The sequence below is a fragment of the Leguminivora glycinivorella genome, chromosome 19 (assembly GCF_023078275.1).
Source record: "Leguminivora glycinivorella isolate SPB_JAAS2020 chromosome 19, LegGlyc_1.1, whole genome shotgun sequence".
In the NCBI taxonomy this organism is placed as follows: Eukaryota; Metazoa; Arthropoda; class Insecta; order Lepidoptera; family Tortricidae; genus Leguminivora; species Leguminivora glycinivorella.
In genome coordinates this window covers 2,607,954-2,624,711 of record NC_062989.1, presented here as the reverse complement: position 1 = coordinate 2,624,711, position 16,758 = coordinate 2,607,954, and the positions used below count along the sequence as shown (strand labels likewise).

General features: G+C 39.3%; 1 protein-coding gene across 1 annotated transcript in view; it reads left to right on the top strand.

Annotated features, from left to right (window-relative positions):
• The window catches only part of LOC125236310 (gustatory receptor for sugar taste 43a-like), a 235,047-nt gene extending 219,795 nt beyond the window's left edge, over positions 1-15,252 (top strand). Inside the window, exons 2-9 of the mRNA XM_048143062.1 lie at positions 9,290-9,460; positions 10,066-10,263; positions 10,658-10,811; positions 11,928-12,068; positions 12,432-12,641; positions 13,293-13,387; positions 14,187-14,351; positions 15,027-15,252. Of these exons, the coding sequence (XP_047999019.1) occupies positions 10,177-10,263; positions 10,658-10,811; positions 11,928-12,068; positions 12,432-12,641; positions 13,293-13,387; positions 14,187-14,351; positions 15,027-15,083 (909 nt within the window). The 5' untranslated portion in view covers positions 9,290-9,460; positions 10,066-10,176 and the 3' untranslated portion in view covers positions 15,084-15,252. The remainder of the gene's footprint in view (positions 1-9,289; positions 9,461-10,065; positions 10,264-10,657; positions 10,812-11,927; positions 12,069-12,431; positions 12,642-13,292; positions 13,388-14,186; positions 14,352-15,026) is intronic.
• Positions 15,253-16,758: the final 1,506 nt, after the last annotated feature.

Genomic DNA, 16,758 nt, shown 5'->3' with positions numbered 1-16,758 from the left:
GTTGGGCCACCGCCATTGAGAACAAGTGAGAGGCTCTGACAGTTAGCCCAGATATCGCTACCTAAGGTTTTTGATAGAGTTTAGCATAAGACGTATTTCCCAATCTCCCCTCATACGTCCCAGAAGGGTTTTGCACGTGGGTCGCCAGCTTTCTACCTGGGCGAAGCATTTCTGTTTTCATCGACGATCAATGCTTAGAAATCTAGCCCATTAACAGAGGTGTACCCCAAGGATCTATCCTATCACCGACCCTGTTCATCCTTCATATCAATCATATGCTAGTAACTAGCAATATTTATTGCTATGCGGATGACAGCACAGGTGATAGCCAGCACACATGTCGTGCAAATGCCTATCGTGAGCAGGTTTTGGAATGCAGAATGCAACTTGTGTCTCAAATCGATGCTTCTCTTGAGCAGGTATCCGAGTGGGGTAAACATAATCTCGTCGAGTTGAACCCCAGTAAGAAGTTTTGCACATTTTCCGCATTTAAAACCCCATTTGACATAACATAGCGCCTAGATTCCAGGACATTCCCCTTACCGTCTCCAAGAGTACCGGGATATTCGGTGTCAACATTACAAAGGAGGTCTAGTTTCGGGGTCACAAAGTACACAAAGGGCACACAAAGTGTAAACAATACTTTTATGTTCATTTTCTACGAATAAATTTGTATGTTTCTTAAAAATTATATAGCAAATTATTTGGCACTTTTTATTCTTGATTAGCTGGCAGTGTTCGCCACACCGAACATAATTTTCCTGAAAAACTGAAAGATTAAGATTTTTTTCATTATTTTTTCGGGGCTCCTTATGACCCACAAAAATACTATTCAACAAAAAAATACGATATTTTTAATGTCTCTATGTCTGCCAAATTAAGGGTTAAAATGGGCTGGGAAGTAACGCTTTTTGGGCGCAACAACTCGAGAGGACTGTAAAGGGATTTCATATTATTTTTCAGGCGTAGGCCTGCAAAGTAACTTTTTTTTATAAAATATTGTCCTTTAGAGCATTTTTTTTTATTTCATTGTGTTTGAGAAAAGCACTATACATGCCTCGGCGTGAAAACGGCCTTCCCGGCCTCGTATCCCTATCCGGCCTCGCTCGCACGCTCGCTCGGCCGTATATACCCACTTGGCCGGAAATCCTCATTTTCCCGGCCTCTGATGTAATGTACTATTACTATAAAAAAACTTACTCGTACAAAAGTCGGCAAAAAATTCACAACTATGCTCTATGTTAGTTATTTCCGTGTAAAGCGGGCATAGCGTAAGCTACAGTTGATTGTGCTCGCTAGGGATGAACATACATTAAAACTTTGCCAGCGAGTGCAGCCACCAGTGCCACCACAGATTACTTAAAACAGTAATGGATATGCTACATTACCAATTTATAGTTGCATTACTAATTAATCTTTATGCTATTTAAAAAAGTGAATTCAGTACAATATGTAAGTAGAAACGTCTGTAATCGATGCCACTATTAGGCTTAGAATACATTTAAAAGTGGAAAATGTCTGCCTTGGGTGAGACTTGAACTCACGACCTCTAGATTGACCATCGGCCATTGACCTTAGTGACCGAAAATTTCGGTGGCTTGGTTGAAGACTTGGTGGCTCAGTTGGCAGAGCGCTGGAGTATCGATCCAGTGGCCGTGAGTTGGGTGACCAAAGGCAGACATTTTCCACTTTTAAATTAATTCTAAGCCTAATATGTAAAGTAAACCGGTACTCAGATGCAAATAAAATATATCTATCTACATACAATCATGCTTGTAAAGGGGTAGGCAGATCATGGACAGTTTAAGAAAAAAATTCGCCTGTTTTTGATATTTCACTGATAAATGTAAAAATTCTACGGCTAAGCGTGTTAAATCTTGAATGTCCTATCCTTCTTTTACATTTCAAGCGTATTGCAGAATAGATACTCCTATGGGTTTCTTCATAGTTAACAAATTAAAACTAGGTGTTTTTTCTCCAATTATGGACGGCAGTTCTCCAGTAATGGATCCCCCATTATGGACAGTGAAATAAGTTTAAAATTTTACTTTTAAAGCCAACTGATACGCAATGAGTCAATTTTATACACCACAAATACAATTAGTTTGGGTTATTTTAACATAGGATTGTTTCTTGTAAATTTTGGTTTTGTAAATTGTTCCTTGTCCATTATAGGAGGTACGCAGTTTTTCGGGTCCAGTAATGGACACTCGCAAAATAACGTCATTTCTTTATATCTTTGGAGCAACAAACTAGTATGTTTTATACCTTATCTCATGCTTTAGGCTCCCCACAGACAGTCTTAAAAATTCATAATCTTAAAAAAAACTTGTATGCAATCTGACAGTTCAGATCTGTCAGTGTCTTGTCAGTGTCAGTTTGAACTGTCAGATTGCATACAAGTTTTTTTTAAGATTATGAATTTTTAAGACTGTCTGTGGGGAGTGGGGAGCCTAATGCAGTAAGTAAAACGCATTCAAGATTACACCGTGCGTTATTTTTTTATTATTTTATACATGAACTCAACTCTCTTAGCAACATTGCTAAGAATTCGTCTTGATATATTTTTCAGTAAACTGGTGAATTTTATCTTGTCGCCAAATCCTTCAGAAATAACCAAATTAATTGAAACTTCAAAATGAAACAGCTCTACAACTCTAGTTTATGGTTCATAGCCGTCAGTTTTTAGAAACTTATTTTAGATACTCATTTTTAAGGATTTGTGTTTTTTTGTCCATAATGGCATCACCGTCCGTTATGGGGTATTTTACCTTATATAAGTATTTATATATTATATATATATCGTTGTCTGAGTACCCACAACACAAGCCTTCTTGAGCTTACCGTGGGCCTCAGTCAATCTGTGTAAGAATGTCCTATAATATTTATTTATTTATTACTCAAGTTTCAGTGACACGCTTGGCAATCTATCAGTTAACTTTCTATTAGTTCCACTTGTTTTTATTTTATATTACGGGAGATGCTTGACAGGAAAATCCAAAAAAAATTGTTTTTGACTTATGCCTTCCACTCAAAGGCTGGACCTTACGAAAAGGCGGCAAATTTTAAATATGTAGGCCCGACTTCTATGAGGAATTTTAATTCTACTGACTATTTGGGTGTGTTTCAGTATAAATTTGTGTTTGAATTCTCCTACTGGCATTTCTTGGCCCGCCCTCTGGCACGAATGAATTACTTAAGTGCGTTTTCACATTATCCGATCCGATATCGGATGTAGGACCGATATCCCAGACATTACAGGCGCCATCTTGGATTTTTGCTATTGAAATCCTTCCGACATCCGATATCGGATCGGATAATGTGAAAACGTACTAAGGTGGCCATGAGAGTGTAATATCTGCTTTCATAAAATGAGACCAATCTGTGATCCAACTTCGCTATTGGATTCGCATCACTACATATATCGCACTCTTGCCTCCTGACCGTGTGAAGACATTATTACATGTATATTATGTGAGTTTGATTTCTAACGTGTCTGGTAACGCCTCAAAGGTTACTGTGGAGAAGACTGTCTATACAGGAGGAACACTACAAATGAAATTTGTTTTTTTTTTTTATTTTTTTATTATAAATGGGCTTACTCTTGGCCACAGACTAGCCGAAGGCAAAGACTGGAAAACAAATTTTGGAAAACTTTAAGTAAAATTGAGTTAAGTAGCTAGGGTACAGTCGTTTTAGTGCTTTTTCGTTCTGTATCAGCTATATAGTTACCTTCTTAATTATTGTCTGTTTTATAGGGATTAATGTTATCATTCCGACAGGACAGGTCTCTTAAAAATTCGATTAACTTAAATCTAATTCTTTCTACTTACACGTATGTGTAAATAGATATGTAATACTTACGTTTCTATCTTTATTCTCTTACATATCCTATTTCCTATTCCAACACCACCCAATAGATAAATAAGAGCAAGTAGATAAATAAGAGCATCGGACGGAGCACTCAAAGAGGAAGTTTAACTCAAATTGTCAAAGGATCGTACATTCAATTATAGGTACGAAGCACAGCAGCCATGCTACGAAGCAGTTTTTTTCGGATTGAAGTTTATTAGTCCGTCTAGCCCGATTTTGGCAAGCGCTCCCCACACTCGCGCGTATCGTGGCGCGATGCCGCAAACGCGAGTGTGGATTCGATACGCAGAAAGTTCGCGGCTTCGCGCTTGTCGGTTTTTCCGCTCGCGTCAAAGGAGGCGCGAAATCTTAACACTTTCGAAACCGGGCTCTACGCGGCGCTACGACATTTTCGCTACATACGGGGAAACCCATGTAATCGGCTACGCTTCTACGAGCGGTGTACCCGACAGTCGGGTTCTTGGTAGCGAAAGTGCTAATTATATTACATTTATATTATACTAGCTTTTACCCGCGGCTTCGCTCGCGTTACAAAGAGACAATAAGTAGTCTATGACACTCTCCATTCCTTCAACTATCTCCTCTTAAAAAATCACTTCAATAATAAATAAATAAATAAATAAATAAATTCTTTATTTGCAAAAAATATGGTACAACAAGGTGACAATGGTAAGGTTCCTGTACAGTGACATATTTTGCTGGTTAGGCATGCAAAATGTGGTCTTAATCTAAATACATTGCTTGTATAAGTGGACAAGACATAGGTTGGGTAGGTACTTAAAACTATAACTATACTAACATTATTACTATTATTAAGCTTGTAGAAACTCATTAATAGAGTAAAACACTTGTTTTTTCAGCCATATATATAAATTGAATTTAAATTGTTTCAGAGGCAGGGGCTTAAGATTTTCAGGAAGTGCATTAAATATTTGCATACATAAATAATAACTATTTTTTGTAAAAAGGGAACTGTTTGGAATGAAATCTAGTACAAGTTTATCCGGAAATCGTGTGTTTCTTTGGTAAACATCAATGGCCTTTTTGAATAAATCTGGGTTCTTTTTTACAAAAATGGCTGCCTCGTATATATACATGGATGGTAGTGTCAAAATTTCATGTTTTTCAAATAAGGGTTTACATGAATCCCACGGAAGTACCCCACACATTGTTCTTAAACATCTTTTTTGTGCTACAAATGCCCTATTTACATCACTGCAATTTCCCCATAGAAGGAGGCCATACCTTAAATTTGACGCTATGTATCCGTGATATGCCATAAGGAGTGTGCTCCATGTTGAAATGCTACGCAGTCTTCTAAGAATATATGTGAATCTAACTAGTTTATCGCACACAGTATCCACTTGATTTTTCCAATTGCAGTGTTTATCAATAGTAATGCCTAAAAATTTAGCTGTATCTACTTCTTTTATTTGCGTATCATTGTATTTAATATTTAAATCTTTATCTTTATTTTGTCTGCTATGGAATTGCATGTATAAGGTTTTATTCAAGTTAACTGATAAATTATTATATGTAAGCCATTCTATTACTGATTTGATTGTATTATTAATATCACTATTGTACTGTTTATCATCTTTACTTGTAATTATAATTGATACATCATCTGCAAAAAGTGTACATTGGTGAGTGGTGATATCTGGTAGATCATTGATATATAATAAGAAAAGTAGTGGTCCCAGAACACTACCCTGTGGGACTCCTAGACGATTTTCCATGAATGAAGATCTATGGCGGGTTATTGTGGCATCTTTGGAGCTTCCTATTTCAACACATTGCCGTCTGTTTGCTAAGTATGACTTAAGCCATTGCAAAGTTGGTCCTCGTATGCCAAGATTATAAAGTTTTTGAATTAGTAGTTCATGTGACACAAAATCGAACGCCATTGACATGTCAAAGAAAACTACTACTGTTGGCTTTTTTTTATCGACACTTCGGACGATCTGATCTATTAGTTTGAAAGTGGCAAGTGTGGTGCTTTTATTTTTTTGGAAACCGTTCTGCTCTTTTTTAAGTATCTGATATTTTTCTAAAAATGACATGATTCGTGTATGAATAGCTCTTTCAAATATTTTGGAAATTACTGGAATTAGTGATATTGGTCGATAGTTGCACATTATGGACTTGTCTCCTTTTTTGAACACTGGTGTGACAACGGATAACTTTAAAGTGTCTGGGAAGCAGCCCACCTCAAATGATAAATTGACTAGATAGGTAATAACTGGCACCAGTTCGTCAACACATGATTTTAATATTTTTGTTGATATTCCGTCATAGCCTGTAGAATTTGTATTTTTAAGTGACTTTATTATGTGTTTGATTTCATTATGACTGACAGGAGTTAGAAAAATGGTATTATTTATGTATTTTGAATTAGTGTTCATTAAGGTAGAGCTCACATTATTGTCTGTACGTTGAATAAAGTAATTATTAAATTCATTTGCTATTTGAGTAGGGTTTTCGATAGTATGACCGTCTTTATTTATTGCAGTTATATGTTTCTTTGTAAGGTGTTGATTTGGATCATCATTAATAATCTTCCAACATGCTTTGCTTTTACTTGCAGATCTCTGAATGAAATTATGATTTTGTAACTTTTGGGAGGTATTTATACAGTTAGCTAGTAATTTAGAGTATGATTTGTATTTGTGTCTACTTTCTGGAGTCTTGTCTTTATAATATTGAAACCGTAGGGTGCGTTTGTATTTACAACTGAGTTTAAGACTTTTTGTTATCCATTTTGGTGTTTTATGATTAGTTGAGACTTTACATCGAACAAATGGAAAACAAAGGTCGTAAAACAAACGCGTTAAGTCGTAAAATGAATTAAAAGCTTCGTTTATATCTGTTGAGCTGAATGTTTCAGAGAAACTTAAAGATTTTAAACATTCGCGGTATTTACTTACATTATAGGCGCTGTAGTCTCTTTTAATTATATATTTTACAATCGGCTGTAAACATTTTTTTTCTATTGGAATATTTAAGGTTTGCGCTGTCTCGTGATCCGACAGACCTAACGGAAGAAGTTTACCTTCTGCATTTTCGATGTTGCTTATAACATGGTCAATACATGAGTTGGCTCTAGTAGGCTTTGTAATGTGGCTCTTTAAATTATACATTTTTATAATATCATTGAGTTGGGTGGTAATTTTATTTTGTACGATTGTGTTTATGTTAAAGTCCCCAGTCAACACTACCTTTTTATCCTTTTTGCTAGTCAGGTTGTTTAAGATTATGTCCAGTTCTTCGAAGAATACATTAAAATCTGAGTTTGGGGTACGATACAGGCCAATTATGATTAGTTGACTGTGAGGTATCTCTATCGCACAACATTCAAAACTATTTTCACGGGCATGATTATTGATGAAAGGTAGTTCCTTAGATTCTACTCCTATTTTAGTCATAATACAAACTCCTCCTCTGTTTTTTTTTCTAGAAAAGTTAGAGGCTAGTTTATAACCCTTTAACTTAATGTTAGATTCACATCCCTTTTTTACAAATGTCTCGGTTAAACAAATTATATCTGGGTCTTTTCCGTTATTTCGCATCTCTGACAAGGTTATTTCTAGTAATTCACGTTTTTGTAGTATGCTTGCAATATTTTGGTGAAGTAATAGAAAATTTGCAGGTTGATCTTTATGCGTCGCTCGTTTTGCCGTGAAAGACGGACAAACAAACAGACACACACTTTCCCATTTATAATATTAGTATGGATGAGGTGGCTTTATTTTACGATTTAACAATAAAAACAAATGGAAAAACAGCTAAATTCAGTATGATACCATTGATAATTTGTCGAGTCTGGAGCCGTACGTCGCGCCGCGAATGTTCAGGTCGCGAAGTCGCGCCGTGATTCGCGCGCATAACATTTCCTAAGTGTAAAAAATACGAAGTAATGAAAACGAAATATCTGAATCAGTCCTTTCTTTCGAAAGCTTTCTTTCGATTGCGTCCAATAATAATAAACTATTAGGTACCTAGCGAACCCCTTACATTAATCAAAGTGTCAAAAGGGACTCTACGGCTCCACTCTCGTCACGTATCTCAAAGGTTTGGAACATCATTGATCCGTGATGGCAAAGATCTACCTAGGACCTAAGTATTTCGGTTAATATTCATAATTATCATTTACCGAGGTTTCACGAAAGTACTTACGTACCTAACAAAAGTTTTAAGTTTTTCCGGCTGCCATAATTATTGTTCGTGTTTTATTATTTTTCGTTCTAATAGTTAATAAGTAAATACCTATTATTTACCTAAATGAACGAGAAACGGTTCGGTTATTATTTACTATAAACCATTTTTAATCGCATATGGAGCTGCTTGCGTAGACAAGATGCCAATTGTTTTCTTTCGTAGCGTTTCGTAGTTATCCTTCTTTCATCCAAAGCGTAGTTCCAAGAACCGATTTTCATCATGGGAACTCATTCGACTGCGTCAAGTTTACATATACATTCGAAACATAACAATGAGTATTATCGAGAAAACAATTACGGTAAAATTCAAGACAATTTTTTTATTTTGTTATTAACATGTCTTACTAACACTAATATTAGTTCTTTACAGTTGTAATGTTCTACTAACCATCTATGGACCCTGAGTCTGAAATAAATGTTTTTTTTTTATTTAATTTTTTTATTAAGGGTCACATAGACGGCGCATCTATTCGTATGCGAATTCAGTTACATTACGGACTGTTGAGGTTGCATAGAATACAAAATCAGCGAACCAATCAAATACTGCGATGTAACTCGCATTGGAGTTCTCGCACCGACCGGCAACGTGTAAATCGGGGCCCTTATTGTCAATACTCCAACGGATCACACTAAACAATATGCGGGCAGAAACCCGAAGATAGATTCTTTGGCTTCAAGTTCATATGCCTGAATAGGCGAAAGGTTAACCTTAAGTGCGTTCATAGATTGTTCATGCCAGGGTTCGGACAGACCGAAGAGGAGATGGCGGAGACTAGAGACGTTTTCTTAGCATTTCTTTTTTTTTTGCCATTTTTTTTTTGATTTTTTTTAGGGAATTTTAGGTCAATGTAATCACGAGTACTTTCAATCTTACTGGGAGACAAAAAGTGTTCCAGAATTTCCATACATTTTTGTTACTTTCCTCTTTTGTTACCCCACACAACATGTATGGAAAATGGTTACAAAATAAGAAAAAAATCGTATGGAACAATTTCTTAACTAGTAGGATTGAAGAATATATATGATTATGAGTAGAAATACCATAAAATTTTTCAAAAATATTACATTTCTTAAAAGTGGAGAAAAAAAAAGAAATGCTGTTCTACCCGAAATGGTGAAAACGTTGAAGGCTCGAGAAAACTCAGCAACTTTGCCCAGTGAGACATTAAAAATGCATGTAATTATTTTCTTCATCACAGTAGCTACAGAAAGTGAGGGCATCTACGCAGAAGGTACATTAGCGCTGATTTTGCGCCTAAGTCGCTACATCGGAGTAGCGCCGCTTAGCGCGGGTCGAGCGGGGGCTGGTTGGCGCTTCAAAGTGTCACCGACACTCGCTGCTATACAGGCCGTTGCCATGACAACTATCAGTGAGTATTGTTCGGTCAAATGTGTGCTGAGGGCACGTTAGCGCTGGATCTCCACCTGTGTCGCTACACTGGAGTAGCGCCGCTCAGCGCGAGTCGAGCGCGCGGTGGTTGGCGCTTCAAAGTGTCATCTACGCTTGTGGCTATACAGGCTGTTGCCATGACAACTATCAGTGAGTATTGTTCAGAGTTGAAGGGATGTTGTTCCACATGTGCCGCTAGTGGCGTTACGGAAGACTTAGGAAAGTTACGACGCATCGTCAGAGCGAACTTCACTTGTTCACTTCACAAAATGGAGATATTAGGCCCTCCTAAACATCCCACGCCAGTGAGTGACTTAAAGAGCTTACAGTAGGGTACCTTACACTTTTTGTAGCCACGGACTATTTTCACAATGCAAGTGCTTTAACCACGGAGCTCGAAGTCGTTTAAAAGTATGTATTTTATGAACAGATTTTCACTTCGATCGCGTCAAGTTCTTAGGTATCTACCTGACCTAATGTGGTGTTTCGGGAAAGTGCGACCGGCCTCTAGGAAACCTCGGCTTAAAGTTAGTATTAGGTACAAGTACGACTCACATTAAGTACTTACATTTCATTTTATTTCAGGCATCATATCAATAACGAGTATAGTTCTAGAAGTACACCAAGATCCCGATGAGCGTGTTCACGTTGGGAACAATACGATGCAGTTGAGTGTGTGGAATCGCCGAATCAGTTATGACTCTGCTCATAGGCAGTCTGGCTATCTATAGGGGTCAGGCACAAATGAAGACCTTGAAACGCGTTCTGGATCAACTGGAAAGGGTAGGAATCCATAATCATAATCTTTTTAATGCTGTGTATATGCTAGTCACTATACTCTACAGCCACTCTGTCAATCTATAGGAGTAAAAGCACAGATCTGTGGATGAGTTGGAAAAGCCACAGTAAACCAAAATCTTAGAACCTTTCCATACTGTGATGTAGTTGAGTTGTAGGTCTCCGACTCAGTTCTGCCCCTAGTTATAACCGCCCTATAGCGCCCCTTGACCCTATAGCGCGTTCTGGATCAACTAGAACAGGTAGGTATCATTACCACTTGAACCTTTCTAATTGTGTCTATAGGAGTTAGGCGTGGATGGAGAGGAGACCCTGAAGATACCAGGAATATATAGCCATCTCAATTCTTGCATTTGGCATATGTATGTTATGTTTTTAGGTCTATTTCGACCTCAAGGTAAGCGCTCCGTCCACTACGAAGGTGCAAGTCAAAAATGTTGCGATGGTCATCGTGCTTCTCTGGATGGCGTCAGTTGTGTTGATGGAATTCGTCTCGTATTACATGAAAGCAACGTCGAAAGGAGACACAATGTGTTAGTATGATTATGACTTAGCATTTTATCATAAAAAATATCAAATTATTATTATTACAAGCCTATATTGTGTCCCACTGCTGGGCAAAGGCCTCCCCCTTAGATTTCCACTCGTCCCGGTTCTGGGCGATCTCCGGCCAGTTGTTGAGATACACGTCCAGGTCATCCCGCCATCTCCGCCTGGGCCTGCCAGATCCTCGTCCGTTTTGCGGCATCCATACTGTGGCTACTTTAGCCCACCTCTGTGGATGCATACGGCAAACATGGCCTGCCCAGTCCCATTTCAGCTTGGCGGTCTTGACTCCAACATCAATAATGCGTGTTTTTGAGCGCAGCGTAGAGTTTCGGATTCGGTCAATCCGTTTTACTCCTAAAATGCTACGCTCCATAGCTCTTTGACAAACCTTCAATTTGGTCTTTTGCGCCTCGGTGAGTGACCACGTTTGAGCACCGTAGGTTAGGACAGGCAGGATGCACATGTCGACGAGTTTCCGTTTCAAGGTCAAAGGAAGGTCACCCTTCATCAGTTCCTTCATAGACCAATAGCTCCTCCACGCGTTTTGAATCCGTCTTTCGACTTCTTTTTCTTGTCTATGGCTGAAGGAAACTAATTGGCCTAGGTACAGATACTCGTCGACATAGTTTATTGCCTGAACAATAAAAAAAAATATCAAAGACGGGACAAAACTACCGATCTGGCCTAGTATGTAACATCGACAACACTGTTAGATGTACATATGTAATCCTTATTACAAGGGCGTAAAGTATATCGATGGTTAGCTAAGAGTCATAATGTTAGTACCCGGTAGTGACCCTGCCTGCTAAGCCGCAGGCTTGGGTTCGAATCCCGGTAAGGGCAGACTACAGTTGTGTGATGAGCACAGATATTTATTTTGTTCCTGAGTCATGAATGTTTTCTATGTATATATGTACCTAAGTAAGTATTTCGTCGCCTAGCACCCATATTACAAACTTTGCTTAGTTTAGGGCTAAGTTCATCTCTGTAAGGTGTCCTCCGATATTCACATACCTATACCTTATACTTACATATATTTTTAATTGTGGTTGGTATACATCAAATTGAGTCGATATAGATCCAATTGGTTTATTTTTCAGGGACGCTGAACCTATGTTTCGGAGTCCGTTACATCACAGACCTTCAGGGTATGATGGCGGTGGTGAAATGGACCTGCACGGTGTTGCCTGTGTATGAGGGCGCCACTGCGCTCAATCAACATCTGATCAGACTACGACATGGTAATACAGTCATGTATTATGAATATCATAATACAATAAACAGACTCCTCAAGTACAAATGGCAGCCATATAAAAGGAGCGCGGCGCGGGGCACTTTAATATATATATTGTAATCCCTGTTTGCGTTCTATTTTGTGCCAACTCATCACATAACTCATTTTCGCCGCAAAAGTAACAGGTTGATACCGCGAAATGAGTTCCGCAACTCCTTGTTCGCGCCTTGACCTGAAGTCGTCAGTATCAGTGGATGGTTGGTAGACTGGTAGTAGGCTTCATCAGTGTTGTTCTCCCGAAATTTCCGCAATTAGACTACCGAGATGTTGAATGATGAATGTTGCCTCGCTTGTTAAATCTATTTTTCAGTATCAGAATTATCAATCCTACCTGGCGATATAAGCTTAAAGAAATCAGAAGCATTAGCGTCTTCAGTTCTGCGTCTCGCTCGCTCCTACGAGCGTATGAGCGACATCATGAGACAGATGGGCGACGCCAACGGCTTGTTCCTGATGGCTGTACTCACGTCCACGTTCCTGAGACTTGTGATCACTCCGTACTACATGCTGTATCTGAACGGTAAGAGGTTCCGTTCTTTTTTAGGGCCGTAACAATGGTACGAGCAAAGCTAATAGACGCGGATATCTGTGGATTCTGTGGTGGAATTTACCTCCATTTGTTTAAACAAAAGCTGGCAGTTATTTAACAACAGACGTCTTAGGGCCAGTTGCATCAACCACATTTGACAGACACATCATCGTCACGCAGCAGATGTCTATGGAACTTCCCATACCATAAAATTTAACGAACGCTTTAACGGCGACAGATGGGTTTGATGCAACCGGCTCTTAATCTGCTTAATTTCTGGGCTGGCCCCGTATATAGCCGAGTGGCATTTCTGCGACGCCAAACGCCGCAGAATGCAGTCTGGCTCTGTCGCGCCAATATGCATGAACGATAGAGATATATTGCATTTCTGTTGCGTTTGACGTCGCAAAAATGCCATTCGGCTATGAGGCCTGGCGTGATGCCCTAAAACATATCTTGGCACCTAAAACAGAAGCATGCCACTTTGCTCGGTCTAGAGCTGTACCTATCACGCTATAACATTCACCAAAGCCCATGTAGATCTACAAGTACTTGTTCACTTTATCTGTCACAGATATTTACGACTAACAGATTGACGTTCAGTTGGGTTACCCAAGTAACATTTATTTATTATTCATTCAGAGGTCCACGGATTGACATTGTCAATAAACTGGATGATCATCCACTTGGTGGTCCTGATGCTAACTATAGAGCCCTGCGAATGGACGCATGCGCAGGTAACCGTCCAAGTTGTTTATTTTGGAACAATGCTACTTTTTCGATTAATATCTCTGTTTTACTTCCCAAAGGATATCTGGTAGAGTTGGCTATTTAGAGTTTTTAGCATCTTGCGTATCCCCTAAAACGGTTGCATGGAAATACTTTATTCAATGTCAAGAAATAATTTTATTGATTTTTGCACCTTCGGGCGTGAAACGGTCCATAGGGTTATTAGGGTTCCAGCGTGCATAAGTTTTTCATAGAAACCGCGAAGCAACTGGTTCACACTGGTGACGGAAGAGCTGGCTACTTCGTTGCACAACTTACCTATCAACATTGAGATACGTTCAGGAAATGTACGTAGCCATTGTAGCCAAGTACCAAGTATCAAAGTATTATAAGCGCTGTGTATTCGCACCTATATCGGTGTGGTCTATCGCTTCACATTTCCAAAACGATCTATCTCAAATTTGCTGCTGCACAGACTGTAACCTTACAACTATCAGGATACAGTTGCTTTTTAAACTAACTTGTTGTCTTAGCACGTGCCTAAACAGAAGCTCCCGCTCAACACAAAATGAACAATTAATACATTTGTTTAGAAACGTTCGTTTAAAAAAAATCATACTATAGCATCCTTGGTACAGTGCCTCGAAATAAACTAGATATAAAGTTTTGTGCTTAGATTTAATTAGTTAGAAGTAAATTTGTGGAGTTTTAAAAATCTCAATTACTTATTACTTTTTCTTTTCTTGAGGAGTTAAGTTAACCCCTTGTACGTCGGCGTTGACACACACTCTTGTTTGTCCTAATTAGAGGCAGCACACAGCGTTATTACTGAGCCAGCTGATCGTCCAGCAGTCTCCGAACGACGAGCAGCTGTCCAGGCAGCTGGAGCAGTTCGCGGACCAGCTGATGATGAGCAGCACCCAGTTCTCCAGCCTCGGGATATACACACTGGATCGGAAGCTCACAGCTGCGGTATACCTCTCTCTATCTTCTTTCATATTTCCCCCCTTCTTCGTCGAAACCTCATGACTGAGGGTCGTGACCACCATAAGTCGCTGTACGTTGCAGTGCCCTCCACTTCAGACCTATCTCTAGTCACTAAAGGATCCCTGGAGCCCAACGCGTGTGACCTTGATTGTTCTGAATCAGCGCGTGGGTATTCAGGCTGTTTTACGATGGCACTTCTTTGGTCTGATCAACGCCTTCTCAGGGTTGACAGGATTTCTTGTGGCCAAATAGCCTGCGTTACTGAGCCAGCTGATCGTCCAGTAGTCTCCGAAAGACGAGCAGCTGTTCAGGCAGCTGGAGCAGTTCGCAGACCAGCTGATGATGAGCAGCACCCAATTCTCCAGCCTAGGGATTCACACGCTGGATCAGAAGTTCACGCCTGCGGTATACCTACTTCTTTCACTCTTTCTGGATAATCTTATAAGTGTTAGGCACACCGGGCCAATTTCCAATTTCCTTGACGTGATTTTTTAATGGCATAGGCTACATTTGACTCTTTCTAACCCCCCACTTCCCTAAAATGGGGGGTGGAAGTTTGTATGGAGCATCCCGCTATTTTCGAATTTAGCGCGAACGAAGCCGCGGGCAAAAATTAGTTTAGGTATATGTACCTACAAAACAATATCTTTTATTTTTCAGATTCTCGGTGGCGTCACAACGTACTTGGTGATTATAATACAATTTCAAACAACTTGAAATTAGAGACAAGGAAAACTACCTACAAGCTTCTGTGCCCTAATAAGAGTATGAAAGATATAGAGAAAACGCAAACAAATGGAATATTGGTAATATCTGACAGTGTCTCTTTCTAGCAAATATTCACAAATCACACAAAGGATTTTTGTAGTTAAAACTATAAGCATGATTATGAGATTCATTATAAAGGTACCTATTTACTGTGATGAATAAAATTCAGAAATAATTATTATTATCTTTTATTTTATTATAATAAAACACCTGAGTAAAACACCAAAATACTAGATTGAATTTTAAATTACATTTATTAACACCTTCGCTTGGCAATTAAAGTAACTCGTAATTAACCATTCTTCGTAAGAGTTCTGACTTCTGAAGACCCTCTACCGCAGTGAACGTCTTAAATATTTATGCGACTTAAACGATCAAATTTCTTAAAGCGAGTGTTCTCTAAAAGTAATTATTGACTTAAGAACAGTCGCAAAGGTTCATTTTGAGTACCTACTGAGGTAGGAATTCGGTCCCAGATTTATACCCGCATCTTTTAGTAAGACGCGTTCCGCAGCGTTTGGTATAGGTACCTACACAAGGCTACAAAGTATCATCCTCCTTGAGTTATCCCGGCATTTGCCACGGCTCATGAGAGTCACAATACCTCACATATACACAAGCATCCTCAGACTACTGATAGCCTGCTCAGCAGTATCATGTCGTCAGCAACAGATATTGTTAATAGCGACTCCACCAGCTTTGTGCGTTTTCCCTCAAATATTGGCACCTTCATTACGTATCATTGTTTAATAGCCTAAATTGTGTCCCACCGCTGGGTAAAGGCCTCTCCTTGCTTCCTCCACTTCTCACTTGTGCCGCCGCATGTTTGCTGAATGTATCCGGAACGGTGGGCCAAAGTGAATGGTTACCGCAAATTAGCCGGGGCAGAGGTAGACCAAAGAAGAGATGGTGGGACGACCTCGACGTATTTTAAATCATCAATTATTCAATTGGAGGCTTTGTGGAATTGTATTACTATCACCAGATAAGTTGCGACGCCACCGAGCATCTGTAAAATAAGAAAACAACTTTTATACATATATACCTACTTCAAAAGCGGAATGTTGAGACCAAGTTACAGTCTGACCAAAAAGAGTAGAAATTAAAAAGTGGCAACATCGTAGTGTCGTCCCGTTTTCTCACACATATTGATTTGAAAAGGATGACACTAATTTCTACTGCTTTTGGTCAGACTGTATAAGTTGGCAAAAATGTTGTTAGCCCAAATAGCGTGTACAAGAGTAAGTAAACGTATTAATACTTCACAGAACTTTGACGTTAAACGTTCCTCAGCTTGTACCAACCAACCAAATCGGAATCAACTTAGCTTGGACAGACTCTACAAAGGAGTAGGAGACATTGACCTAGAGAGAGAGAGAGAGAGAGAGAGAGAGAGAGAAAGAGTACACTGTGGTGTAGAGATGCATCATGAAGATATACCGCCGCTGTGAGCTGCCTATCCAAGGTGTAGATTCCTAGCGCGCAGAATTTGGTCTCGCTCAGAGTCAGTTGCTTGGCAAACAATTCCAGCTCCTTGGTTAACCGCTCGCTCGTCGGTGCCCGGTGCACTATCAGCTGGCCTAGAAGGAACACGGTCTGCTGTCTCTATGGAGAGATACATTTC